Consider the following 10,946-nt stretch of genomic DNA (forward strand, 5'->3'; position numbering starts at 1 on the left):
GACTGGTTGGACACGTACCTCCACTCTTTCCTATCCTGAGCTAAACTTCGCATTTCCCTAAAACTAGAACAGCCCACATCCTTAACTATTTGCGAACAGTAATCTAATCTAGGTCTACCTATACCCCTCCTAACTTCTGTTTGTGCCTCTAATATGTCTCTGACTATACCTTCATGCCTGAGAAGGTGTCCTACCAAGCTATCTCGCCTATTTTTTATTGATTTCCATAGAGTCCTCTGTTCTCCTATTCTTTCTAATATCTCTTCATTTCTAACCTGTTCTGTCCACGGTATCCTCATCATTCGCATGTAATACCACATTTCGAACGCTTCTAACCTTTTCTTTTCCGTCGCACCCACTGACCATGTAACAAATAATTTAGTATGGTAATCAATAAATAATAGTAATTAGAACAAACGACCTATTTCAAAATAATCTTATTTACCAATTTTTATTAGATTATTAAATTATTATTGCTGGTGTTGGTTTTTCCTTTTTCTCTAATAGAATTACCCGGCACTGCTGGGTACTGGCGTCATTATCCGGTACCGGCCAAATCCTAGGAAAAAAGTGATGGATCCGCCGGGTACCGAATCCAAACCGAGTACCCGGTCCATCTTTCATAAAAACTACTATCTACGATTATAAAAAAATATATTGCATATTAAGATGAAATAATTTCAGTTATAACCTAACAAAAATTAATTACAATTTTGAAATAAATCTTTAAGCTATAAAAGGGCATTTTGAAGCGTAAAATATGAAAGAGGCTGAGACTATGACTGAAACTAATTGATTTAAAAATGAACGAAGAATTTAAGTTGATCAGGGTGAATACGTTTATTATTACTCCAAAACCAAACCGCAGATGTGTGTAACTTATAAACCTACCTTTGATAAAAACCACAATTTAAAGCAAAAAGTCAATTTGGATTTGGAGTAATAAGGGTAGAAAATTAACGAATGACTTTTTTAACCTGTAGTTTAAGTTTATACATTTATTTATACGCAAGGAGACAAAGTATCAAAATCGGTTTTCATAAGTATATGTATTCATGTAAATTAAAGCATTATTTTGTATTTTCACAAATAATATCAGATCGTTAATAAAGTAATACATAATATTTAATAATGATTAGAATCATATTAGGTATATTTTAATCTTTAAAATAGACGTACGTATAGAAGATTGCTATTTCGAGAAACAGTTTTCGAATAGATACTTATATATTTTTGTAATTGTTCGTAAAAAAGATGGGATTTCAACTTTTTTATTATTTTGAATTGTTGAAATCGGGTCAGTCGGGTTTGTAAACGTGGACTTTGGGCAGTTCCTCCAGCACAAGAACGTATTCGTTGAAATGTTCGAATCTCTGCTGTTCAATTTTCCAAGAAAATCCCAGTCTACAGTACAATCTGTTGTTTTCCCAGTCCAGAAGTTTGTTGATCGATTGTAAAACGCGTTTATTCAAACAAACAACCGGGAGTAAAGAACAACCAGCGGTACAGCAGCAACAGATGCAACCAAAAATTAGCCATCTGAAAAACTATCGAAATTTGAGAGCATCCTTATTTACTAATGCAGGAAACTACATTTATTGTTATCACTTTTAATATTAAAACTAGCTATTCTTATTAGGTGTGAGCATGGACGACATTATGTTCCTGTATCTAGCGTCAAGGTTCATGAACTGAACGTTCTGAACTCATACTGAAGATATAACCTAAAATTTAAAACCATAAGCATTCAATTTCACATAACCAAAACCCCTATGCGGTGCTTTTATTTATTATCGATGCAAAAGTGTCTGTTATTGTCCAAATTGAGAGCTTTAGCGAATTCCCTTACTTAACCAAGAACATTTTACTTCCTAACCTGACCGAGATGTGGTGAACAATAGCAAACTCACCAGGGGAGAGCTTATCTTTTACTTTTCCTGCCTAAGTGCGTAATATACTAGCAGAGTTGGGAAGAGCCCTCAGCAAAAGAACTCCTAGTCCTAAACTCAGAGCCTTTATTGAAACCACAAGTTCCATGAGCTTCGAATTACCATTTATTTGGAAAACAATTAGATTCAGATCCCTAAGCGTTTTGAAAAATCTCCAAACTCTTTGAATTACAAATTACAACTGATGAGCAAAATTAGTGTTAGTCTTACAGTCTTGGTTTTGGTCTTGTCAAAATGCCAAGAACAATAGGCAAAGCTTAACGAAAAATTATAACTTTCGGTAATATACTTTAATATATTCAATTTATGCATTGGAGGAAAAGTTCTCGAGTTTTCATAACTCCCACAACTATCGACACTATTTTCCTTAAAAATCATGACAAGCTCGCATGTGTGACAGAAAATTTTAGCATTGCAGATAATTATTGTGCCGGTAAATAGAAAAATTTGTGCTTAAAAGAATTATTAAAAAAAACGTAAGTATCTGATTAAATGAACAAGAACAAGACTTGACACGCAAGACCAAGACCAAGACTGAGACTATATATGCAAGTCTAAGACCATGATTAGAAGTATTTGAGAAAGACCAACATCAAGACCGATTAAACAAGACCAAGATTCTCCCAGTCCCAGTCTTGGTGTTGGTGTTGGTTTTGGTCTTGGTCTTGGTCTTGGTCTTGCTTTGATCATCACTACAAATTACACAACGCTTTTACAAAGTAATTCGTCCCAACTACTTGTTCATAAAAGGTCTTGAATTAGATTGTTCATAAACCGCGCGGCATGGTCTAGAGATTTGGACAATTGCTTAGCATTCGGGAGGACACCAGTTCTATTCCGGGTTCGTCTGTTCTAGTCTAGTTTTTATGTAGTTTCCTTGGATCACTTAGGTAGATGTTGGGGCAGTAATACTCCACAGATAATCTTTCACTCTCTTCATTTCGTTCGTTCCATCTTTCTCACCTTAATTGCTTCTAAGGTTTGAAAGAGCTTGAAGTATGTTTTCAGGTATAAAGCACCAAAGCTCTACCCAACTCTGTATAGTAATATTGTCATGGAAATTAAAGGGCTTTGAGTTATGTGAGATTTTGTACTTATGGTTTTGCTTTGACAGTTTTATGAAATTCAACAGCATCTTCGATTGTGTGAAACTTAAAACTACAATGATGTAGCCCACTCCTCTTGGCTCATGCGAAAAAAAGCTGTCCACGTTTCTGGGTGTGGGTTTACAAACATTTTGTATGTTTGAATAAATGCTGAAAAAGGGTCAGTTTTATTCTTAAAAATTTCGTACACGGAAAAAATGATTGGATAAATTTTCTCCATTATGTCAAGAGTGCATATTGGAAAAACTTAGTTCGACGTCGATTTCCACACTAGTGCTTCTGTAGGTGCAACAGGTGCTATAAATGTCGATAAATATCTTATTGTTAAAAATAAGCTGTAAATACTACCCCAATATTTTCGTATACAAATTTAAAATAATGTTTCAAGATAAATATAAAAATCGAAAGGTCACTCATTCCTTCACTATCTAAACACGAGATCTCGAAAACTACTTGACCTATGAAGCTGAAATTTGGCAAGTACAGCAGCAGGTAGTTAATAGGTATAGGAAATGTCAGCTAAGAAGACTTTTGTAACTTTATATGAAAATTCTATTCTATCCTGTCTTTAGAGTTACAAGAAACATTATTTCAATTTATCTTGGTTATCAGTAACACGTTTAAGTAGGATTATAACAATTTATGAATAACAGTAGTATTCACCTGAAATTATGGGATAACATCTTCTGTAGTATTTTGTTAATTTTAAAAATGGTTTCTGTATATTCTTCGGGTGCCAAACGACTTTTCAATTTCGACGGAAATTCGATGGGGTAACTGTTGCTTAAACCGAACAGAGTAAAGTTACCGTTACCCCGGATGATTATTGGTTCCGATGTGATTATTATTGATTCGTTTTGGTTTGAACTTTCATCGCTTTCCGTCGATGGAACTGCACCGTCGGTGACATGCGTCTCCATCGAATTGACAGTTTCATTTGACAACGAGCGCTTTTCATCTTTTTTTAGCGGTTAATTTAGAAATTCAAAAAAGACTGTAAAAGTTGTATGTTTAGAACACGGCGCTGTACGGGTGCGAAACATGGATGGGGGGCGCAGCAGAAAAAAAGGGTTGGAGGCATTCGAAATGTGGTGTTACAGGTGAATGATGAGGATACCGTAGATAGAGAAGGTTAGAAATGAAGAGGTATTAGAAAGAATAGGAGATCAGAGAGGTCACTATGGAAGTTAATAAGAAGTAAGCGAGTTAGGTTGGTAGGACATCTTCTTAGGCATGAAGAATTAGTTAAACATATTAGAAGCAGAACAAGATTAGTTTGCTTAGATTTGTAGATGATATAGCAGCATCTAGCAAGGAGGAGATACAGATAGCTTTAAATTAAATGGAAGCGGTATTGACAAAACGGTATTGTATGAAAATAAGTAAAAGTAAAACAAAAATACTGGTATGCAAAGGAAAAAAGGTAGGGAAAGAGTTACTGTAAAGATAGATGACGAAAGATTAGAAGAAGTGGCTGATTTTAGGTATCTACGAAGTCAGAAAAGTCAGGACGGAAGGAGTAGTAGGGATATAAAGCAGAGGATAGCGCAGGGTCGAGTCGCCTTCAATAAAAAGAAGTCACTTCTCTGCCCGCGAAAGATTAATTTAGAAATTCGAAGAAGATTGTTAAAGGTGTATGTTTGGAACGCGGCACTGTACGAGTGCGAAACATGGACGGTGGGCGCGGTGGAAAACAAAATGTTAGAAGCATTCGAAATGCGGTGTTAACGACTAATGATGAGGATAGAGAAGATTAGAAATGGAGGTATTAGAAAGAATAGGAGAACAGGGGACTCTATAGAAGTCAATAAGAAATAGGCGAGATAGGTTGATAGGACACCTTCTAAGGCATGAAGGTCTAGTCAGAGACATATTAGAGGCAGAAACAGGAATTAGGAGGAGTAGAGGTAGACCTAGATTAGCTTACTGTTCTTAAATAGTTAAGGATGTGGGTTGTTCTAGTTTTAGGGAAATGCGAATATTAGAGTAAAGTAGAAATAGGAGACTGTGGTAAATAATAATTAATTAAAAAGAAGACTCACCCCTAATTACCACAAAAACTTTTTGAGCGGACACGTGTTTCGCCCACTTCATACGTGGGCATTATCAACGCGAGACTACGACATTGAATTGAATTGAAATTTGACGACGTGGCACACATCTCTAATCAGAACACCTTCAAATGCAAAATATATATAAGTTGTTGGTGAACATTCTATCGAAACCAGAAGGTGTACCTAAATCTCAACCCACGTCTAACTGTCGAAAAACTTATTGTTCTATGTATGTATGCTTATATTACCACATAGTTACCTACGTCATGGAAGTTAGTTAACAAGTTGATTAAATAACCCATGTTAAACATTAATAAACCNTTCTCAGAAACGGTCTCTACATTTTATAAGGATGAAATTTTACAACAGAAACCGTTACATATATATTTCCCATTAAAGGGGATGTATTTTAATAGTGTGGACCGTGCAAATTGATAGTCAAGTATGAAACTTCTTTAGAAAACTAGTCGACGGATCAATGGCTCGAAATGAAGAAAGGACAAATCATTTTCCATTCTCAGAATGGGTCTCTACACGTTACAAGGATGATTTATGACCATTTAATAAGAGTGAATATTTTTAAATTTGGATCTACTTGACTAATCATGAGATTAAAATTCTTTCTTTTAATTTCATTTTTTTAGGATACTACTTTTTTCTTTATTGGTTGCTAGAACGAAACGTTTGTGTTTGTTGGTATATATTCGATTTATGTTAATTTTTTTATACGAGCGTTACTCAATTTCTCCAATTAGTCTAGGTCAGGGATGGCGAACCTTTACGAATCGACGTGCCATTTTTATAAAGAGAAGTTTAATCAGGTCATAGACGTGCCATCAAATAATTTTGTCTCTGTGATTATTGCGAAAATAATAAATTATATCAACTCAAAATTCTTTATTTACTGCAAAAAATAGAAACATTTTGCAATGTTTAAATTATACGTGTAATTTAAATTAAAATAAAATTAGTGTGACTTCTGTTTTTGCAAATTAGATGACAAATAACTTATGTTAGGGTTGTTAGATGTTAATTTTAGCAGAACGCATGCTGAACTGGAGTCATCTACCAAACGGTTTGTAACTGCGAGTTTTTGATGTTATTAATCTCTGAAAATATGACTCGCAGGCATAGGTTGATGAAAACATTATTAAAATATCATATGCCAGCTTCCTCAAAAAATTAAATATGTTTGTTATCGCATTCCATGTTTCCAAAATTTTGTTATTAGCATTTTCACTCGTATTATGCGTCGATCTTTCTGTTTCAATTATTTGTAACTCTTTCCTTGTTCCAACAACTTTTTGAAGCATATTGAACTAGACTAGAAATCAATCAGCTGAATTTCAGATTCTTCAATTTATTTTATCAAATGTCACATCAGGGTACATAATAAACTTTCGTATTAGTATTTCCGATAATTCTCTGAAGTGAGAAAATCTTGCTGAAAATTCCTTGATTAAAGAATCAATGACAGAAACATTAGTGACGTGCCCAAAATATTGTGTCGCGTGCCACTAATGGCACGCGTGCCATTGGTTCGCCATCCCTGGTCTAGAACATTGCTTAGCATTCGGGAGGACGCCGGTTCGATTCCGGGTTCGTCTGTTTTGGTCCAAGTTTTTCTGTGGTTTCCTTGGATCACCTAGGCAAATGCTGAGGCAGTAATATTCCACAGATAATCTTTCATTCTCTTCTGTCTTCATTTCGTCCGTCTCATCTTTCTCACCCGAACCACCACCCACCCATTCCCACGAATCCTGGTAGCAGGCTGAAGAGGGCCTTCCGCCCTACCTTCCGGCGTAGTCCGGAGGGACTGCCCGCCCACCAGCATTACTGGCTGGTGGGAATGAAACACCCAAAAGTTTCTTTTTCAAAATTTTGCGCTATATAAACAAAACGTCGTGGGTTGTATAAAGTTGAGTACCTACGATTTTAAATTTCACACATTATATCGAGTTAAGTTAATATTCAGGGTGAACCAGCGCAGTTCACAGCTATGGGTCAGCTACACCCCTGAATTTTAAATCTTAAGATCATACAAAATGATTCACCAGAATTTAACGGAATCGTCACTTAATTAATATTGCAATTTCAATTTCATTTGCGACAATATCTGCCTAAAATATGTGACACTATTTCCTATCGCAATTATAGATATTTTTTTCGAGTTCAATGTTTCTTTTTTTGGTTCACTTGCTCTGTGGAAGGTTATCTAACGGTTTTGGGTTTTAGTTACGATAAATTCTTGCGTATTAGCAACAACAAAGTTTACTGGACTTATTTAATTAATATGTTTTCGTATACTGAATGCAGATATTTGATTTTATAATCATCTTGTCATTATGAACTTAATTGATCCCGAAAATCATTGTATATTTGTACGTACGTAACACTGGACAGGGAATTTAATACTATTAACGTATTAACAATAAATAACAATATGTAAGTACATATTTCAAAATTCGCTGCCCTGTTATCTCTTGCTTCTTCTTCGTTTTATTTTGCATCTTTTTCAAAATAGGTACACCTTTTCTGCACTTTATTTGTTTTTTTTTTTGTAGAAGTTTTCTTAATTTTCATGGCGCTGTAGTCAGTGATGGTTTTACGCCGAAGCCCTTAGGTCCGAGCCTAAGGCGACATAAATTGAGGGGCGACAATCCGTTTAGATTAGTTTTTATAAAAATTTTTCCAAAGAATATATTATAATTCAATTTTTTAATTTAGTTTTCAATCTTTTTTTAATAAATCAATTATAGTATTTATCGAGTAATGTTTTTTACTTTCTGTGTCTTTACTTTTCGTTCCTTTAATGAGATCTTAATTTTACCATCTTACGTGTATGAAAAGCGTTTTGAAATTACTAAATCTGAATAACTTCTCTTTTCAGTGTGAAATCGAAGTACGGTAGATTTGCATGTATTAAATATCATTTGATATTCATTCAAAAGAATATTTTTTGTTTATAAAAATAATTTCTTCATTTAAAATAAATCTCATTTTTTTTCATATTCAATTTTTTGACTCGTCAAAATAATTTAAAAAAAATAAAATGTAAATTTTCATGAAAAATCGAAAAAAAAAGTCAATCCTCATATTTGCAAAAATCTTACATCTCATCATCATAAGGTCGTCAGTCCTAAAACTGGTTGTTCACGTACCTCTATTCCTTGCTATCCTGAGCTCTAATCTTCGCATTTCCCTGAAACGATTACATCCCACATCTTTAACTATTTGCGAAAAGTAATCTAATCTAGGTCTATCTCTACTCCTACCTTCATGCCTGAGAAGGTGTCCTACCAACCTATTTCGCCTATTTTTTATTGACTTCCATAGAGTCCTCTGTTCTCCTATTCTTTCTAATACCTCTTCATTTCTAACCTTCTCTATCTACGGTATCCTCATCATTCACATGTAACACCACATTTCGAACGCTTCTATCTTTTTCTTTTCCGCCGCGCCCACTGTCCATGTTTCGCACTCGTACAACGCCGTGCTCCAAGCATACACCTTTAACAATCTTTTTCGAATTTCTAAATTAATCGTTCGACTCGACCCTATGCTATCCTCTGCTTTATATCCCTACTACTCGTTCCGTCCTGACTGATCTGACTTCCTAGATATCTAAAATCAGTCACTTCTTCTAATTTTTCGCCTCCTATCTTTACATTCGCTGTTTCTCTACTTTTTCTTCCCTTGCGTACCAGTATTTTTGTTTTACTTTAATTTATTTTCATACAGTACTGATCTGTCAATACCGCTTCCATTTTATTTAAAGCTATTTCTAACTCCTCCTTGCTAGATGCTAATACTACTATATCATCTGCAAATTTTAGCCCCTCTATATCTATCCCAACAGTTGTACTGTCTTTAATGATGTTGAACGCGTCTTCGTGTATAGATTAAAAAGTAACGGTAACAGTGTGCATCCTTGTCTGATTCCTTTCCTAATATTTACTTCTCAACGTTTCTGTTGCAGCTCTATAATTGCTTGTTGTTTTTTTTATACAAAGTATCACTCTTCTATCTCTATCCCTAAATTTTGAAGTATATTTAACATCTTGTCCTATTTAAAATTGTCAAAAGCTTTTTCTAAATCTACAAATCGTATTTACGCACCCTTTCTTTCTTCTATCGTTTTCTCCATTGTTACTACAAAGCTAGAATGGCCTCCCGCGTTCTTCTACTTTTCTAAACCCAAATTGATGTTCCCAATTGTACAATTCTATTTAAGATTTTTGACGCAACTACAAATTCAATAATTTTCCGAAAATCTGCGAGCAAGAATCTTTAAATTTTATTGAATTTAAGTATGTAAGTTGATATTATGATTGATTATATTAAAGGAGTCGACTTATGATATATTTAAAAAGTATATTTCAATAAAATGAAAAGATTTTAAATTAAAAATATTGGATCAAAATTAATGAAATTCCTAAATCCGCCACTGACTATAGTGATACCTAGCCATATGTAGTATACGTTTTTTTTGCATTTTTCATATCTGTACTTGTATGTTATGCGTTTATTATTATTCGTAAGAAATATTAGTAATACAATCCATACAATACAATATTTATAATCAAGTAAGGTGTTTGTTATAAATTCCGTTAAAATAACATCAAACGTGTGGATAAATAAACTGTTTTGGATGTGACAATTTTTCAGTGCAATAAAAAGATTAAGAGGGATTTAAAAATTTTTAAAGATTAATTCCCTTCTTAATGTAAAAATTATCAGCAATGTCTCAGCATTATGTAATTTGTTATTTAACTTCAGATTTTTTTTAATCGAAATGAAATTCCTGGGTAAAAAAAAATGAAAATAAGTAATGAAAATTCGTACTTATGCATGTAGTAAAATTCTATTATAATGTACTTGATGGGACGGTAAAAATTCGTACATTATATCAAAGGGTTATTAAAAGAGAACTAGATGCAGTGGCTTAAGTATGAAAAAGCTTGTGTTTTTTAAAGGAAAAGAGATAATGATAATAGAGAAAGTATAAAGGTTTAAATTTAAAAGTTAGAGAATAAATAAAACAACGGAGGGAGAAATAGAAATGTTAATTGGAGTTTGCAGTTTTAAGAGAATTTTTTTTATGGTAACACAGATAATGTAAAACGAGCAATTTGCAAAAACCTATAAGGCATGCAAAAAAAAGAAAGTCTAGTATATAATTATATATTCGTTCTTTCCCTACATTTTCTTCCCTTGCCTATTAATATTTTTGTTTTGCTTTTATTTATTTTCATACAATACTGTTTTATCAATACCGCTTCCATTTTATTTAAGGCTATCTCTAACTCCTCTTTGCTACATATCTAATAGAACATATATCTTTAAATAAAACAATATTGTACGTACAAATTTACATTTGCAGTATGAATGTATGGGAAAACCCGTTTGTTTTTTCAACTACTTACAATATCAAAATGGTTCTCAGGTTAGGGTTCCGTACGTCCGAATGAAAAACGCAACCCTTGTAGGAATACGTAGGTCTGTTTGTCCGTTTTTTTGCACGTAGATGCACTAATGCTATTTTATATTTTTCTTTTTACGATTAAAATACAATTTGTAATATAATATAAAATATGTACACAAACGTTATGGTTTGGTGAAGGCGCCGGAACAATTTAAAGTAAGATTATAGTTGAGCTACAATTCCGATTTCATTGAAGTAGATTGATGAATTTTCATCTTTAAATTATATTTTTTTCTTGAACACGCAACTAGTCATTCTAATATTGATTGTCCTTTCCCCGTAAAACTACCGAAAAATTAAAAAATTTAAATAAAGAGGTCGACATAAATTAATATAAAAAATATTCAAATAA

The 10,946-nt window shown here is 33.5% G+C and overlaps 1 protein-coding gene across 4 annotated transcripts in view; it reads right to left on the bottom strand.

Moving 5' to 3' along the window:
• The window catches only part of LOC108740613 (cysteine-rich hydrophobic domain-containing protein 1-like), a 41,951-nt gene that overhangs the window by 27,553 nt on the left and 3,452 nt on the right, over nucleotides 1-10,946 (bottom strand). The window contains exons 1-2 of one of the 4 annotated variants that reach the window (XM_018474988.2): nucleotides 3,719-4,084; nucleotides 1,031-1,539 (exon numbers count right to left, since the gene is read on the bottom strand). The exons of 1 other annotated variant lie outside the window; for it this stretch is intronic. In XM_018474988.2, coding sequence (XP_018330490.1) covers nucleotides 1,299-1,539; nucleotides 3,719-3,975 — 498 coding nt within the window. In that variant the 5' untranslated portion in view covers nucleotides 3,976-4,084 and the 3' untranslated portion in view covers nucleotides 1,031-1,298. Of the gene's footprint in view, nucleotides 1-1,030; nucleotides 1,548-3,718; nucleotides 4,085-10,946 lie in introns of those variants that run through there. 2 more of the 4 variants (XM_025976546.1, XM_025976544.1) reach the window with 2 other exon arrangements.

The sequence above is a fragment of the Agrilus planipennis genome, unplaced genomic scaffold, assembly GCF_000699045.2.
Source record: "Agrilus planipennis isolate EAB-ADULT unplaced genomic scaffold, Apla_2.0 scaffold21, whole genome shotgun sequence".
In the NCBI taxonomy this organism is placed as follows: Eukaryota; Metazoa; Arthropoda; class Insecta; order Coleoptera; family Buprestidae; genus Agrilus; species Agrilus planipennis.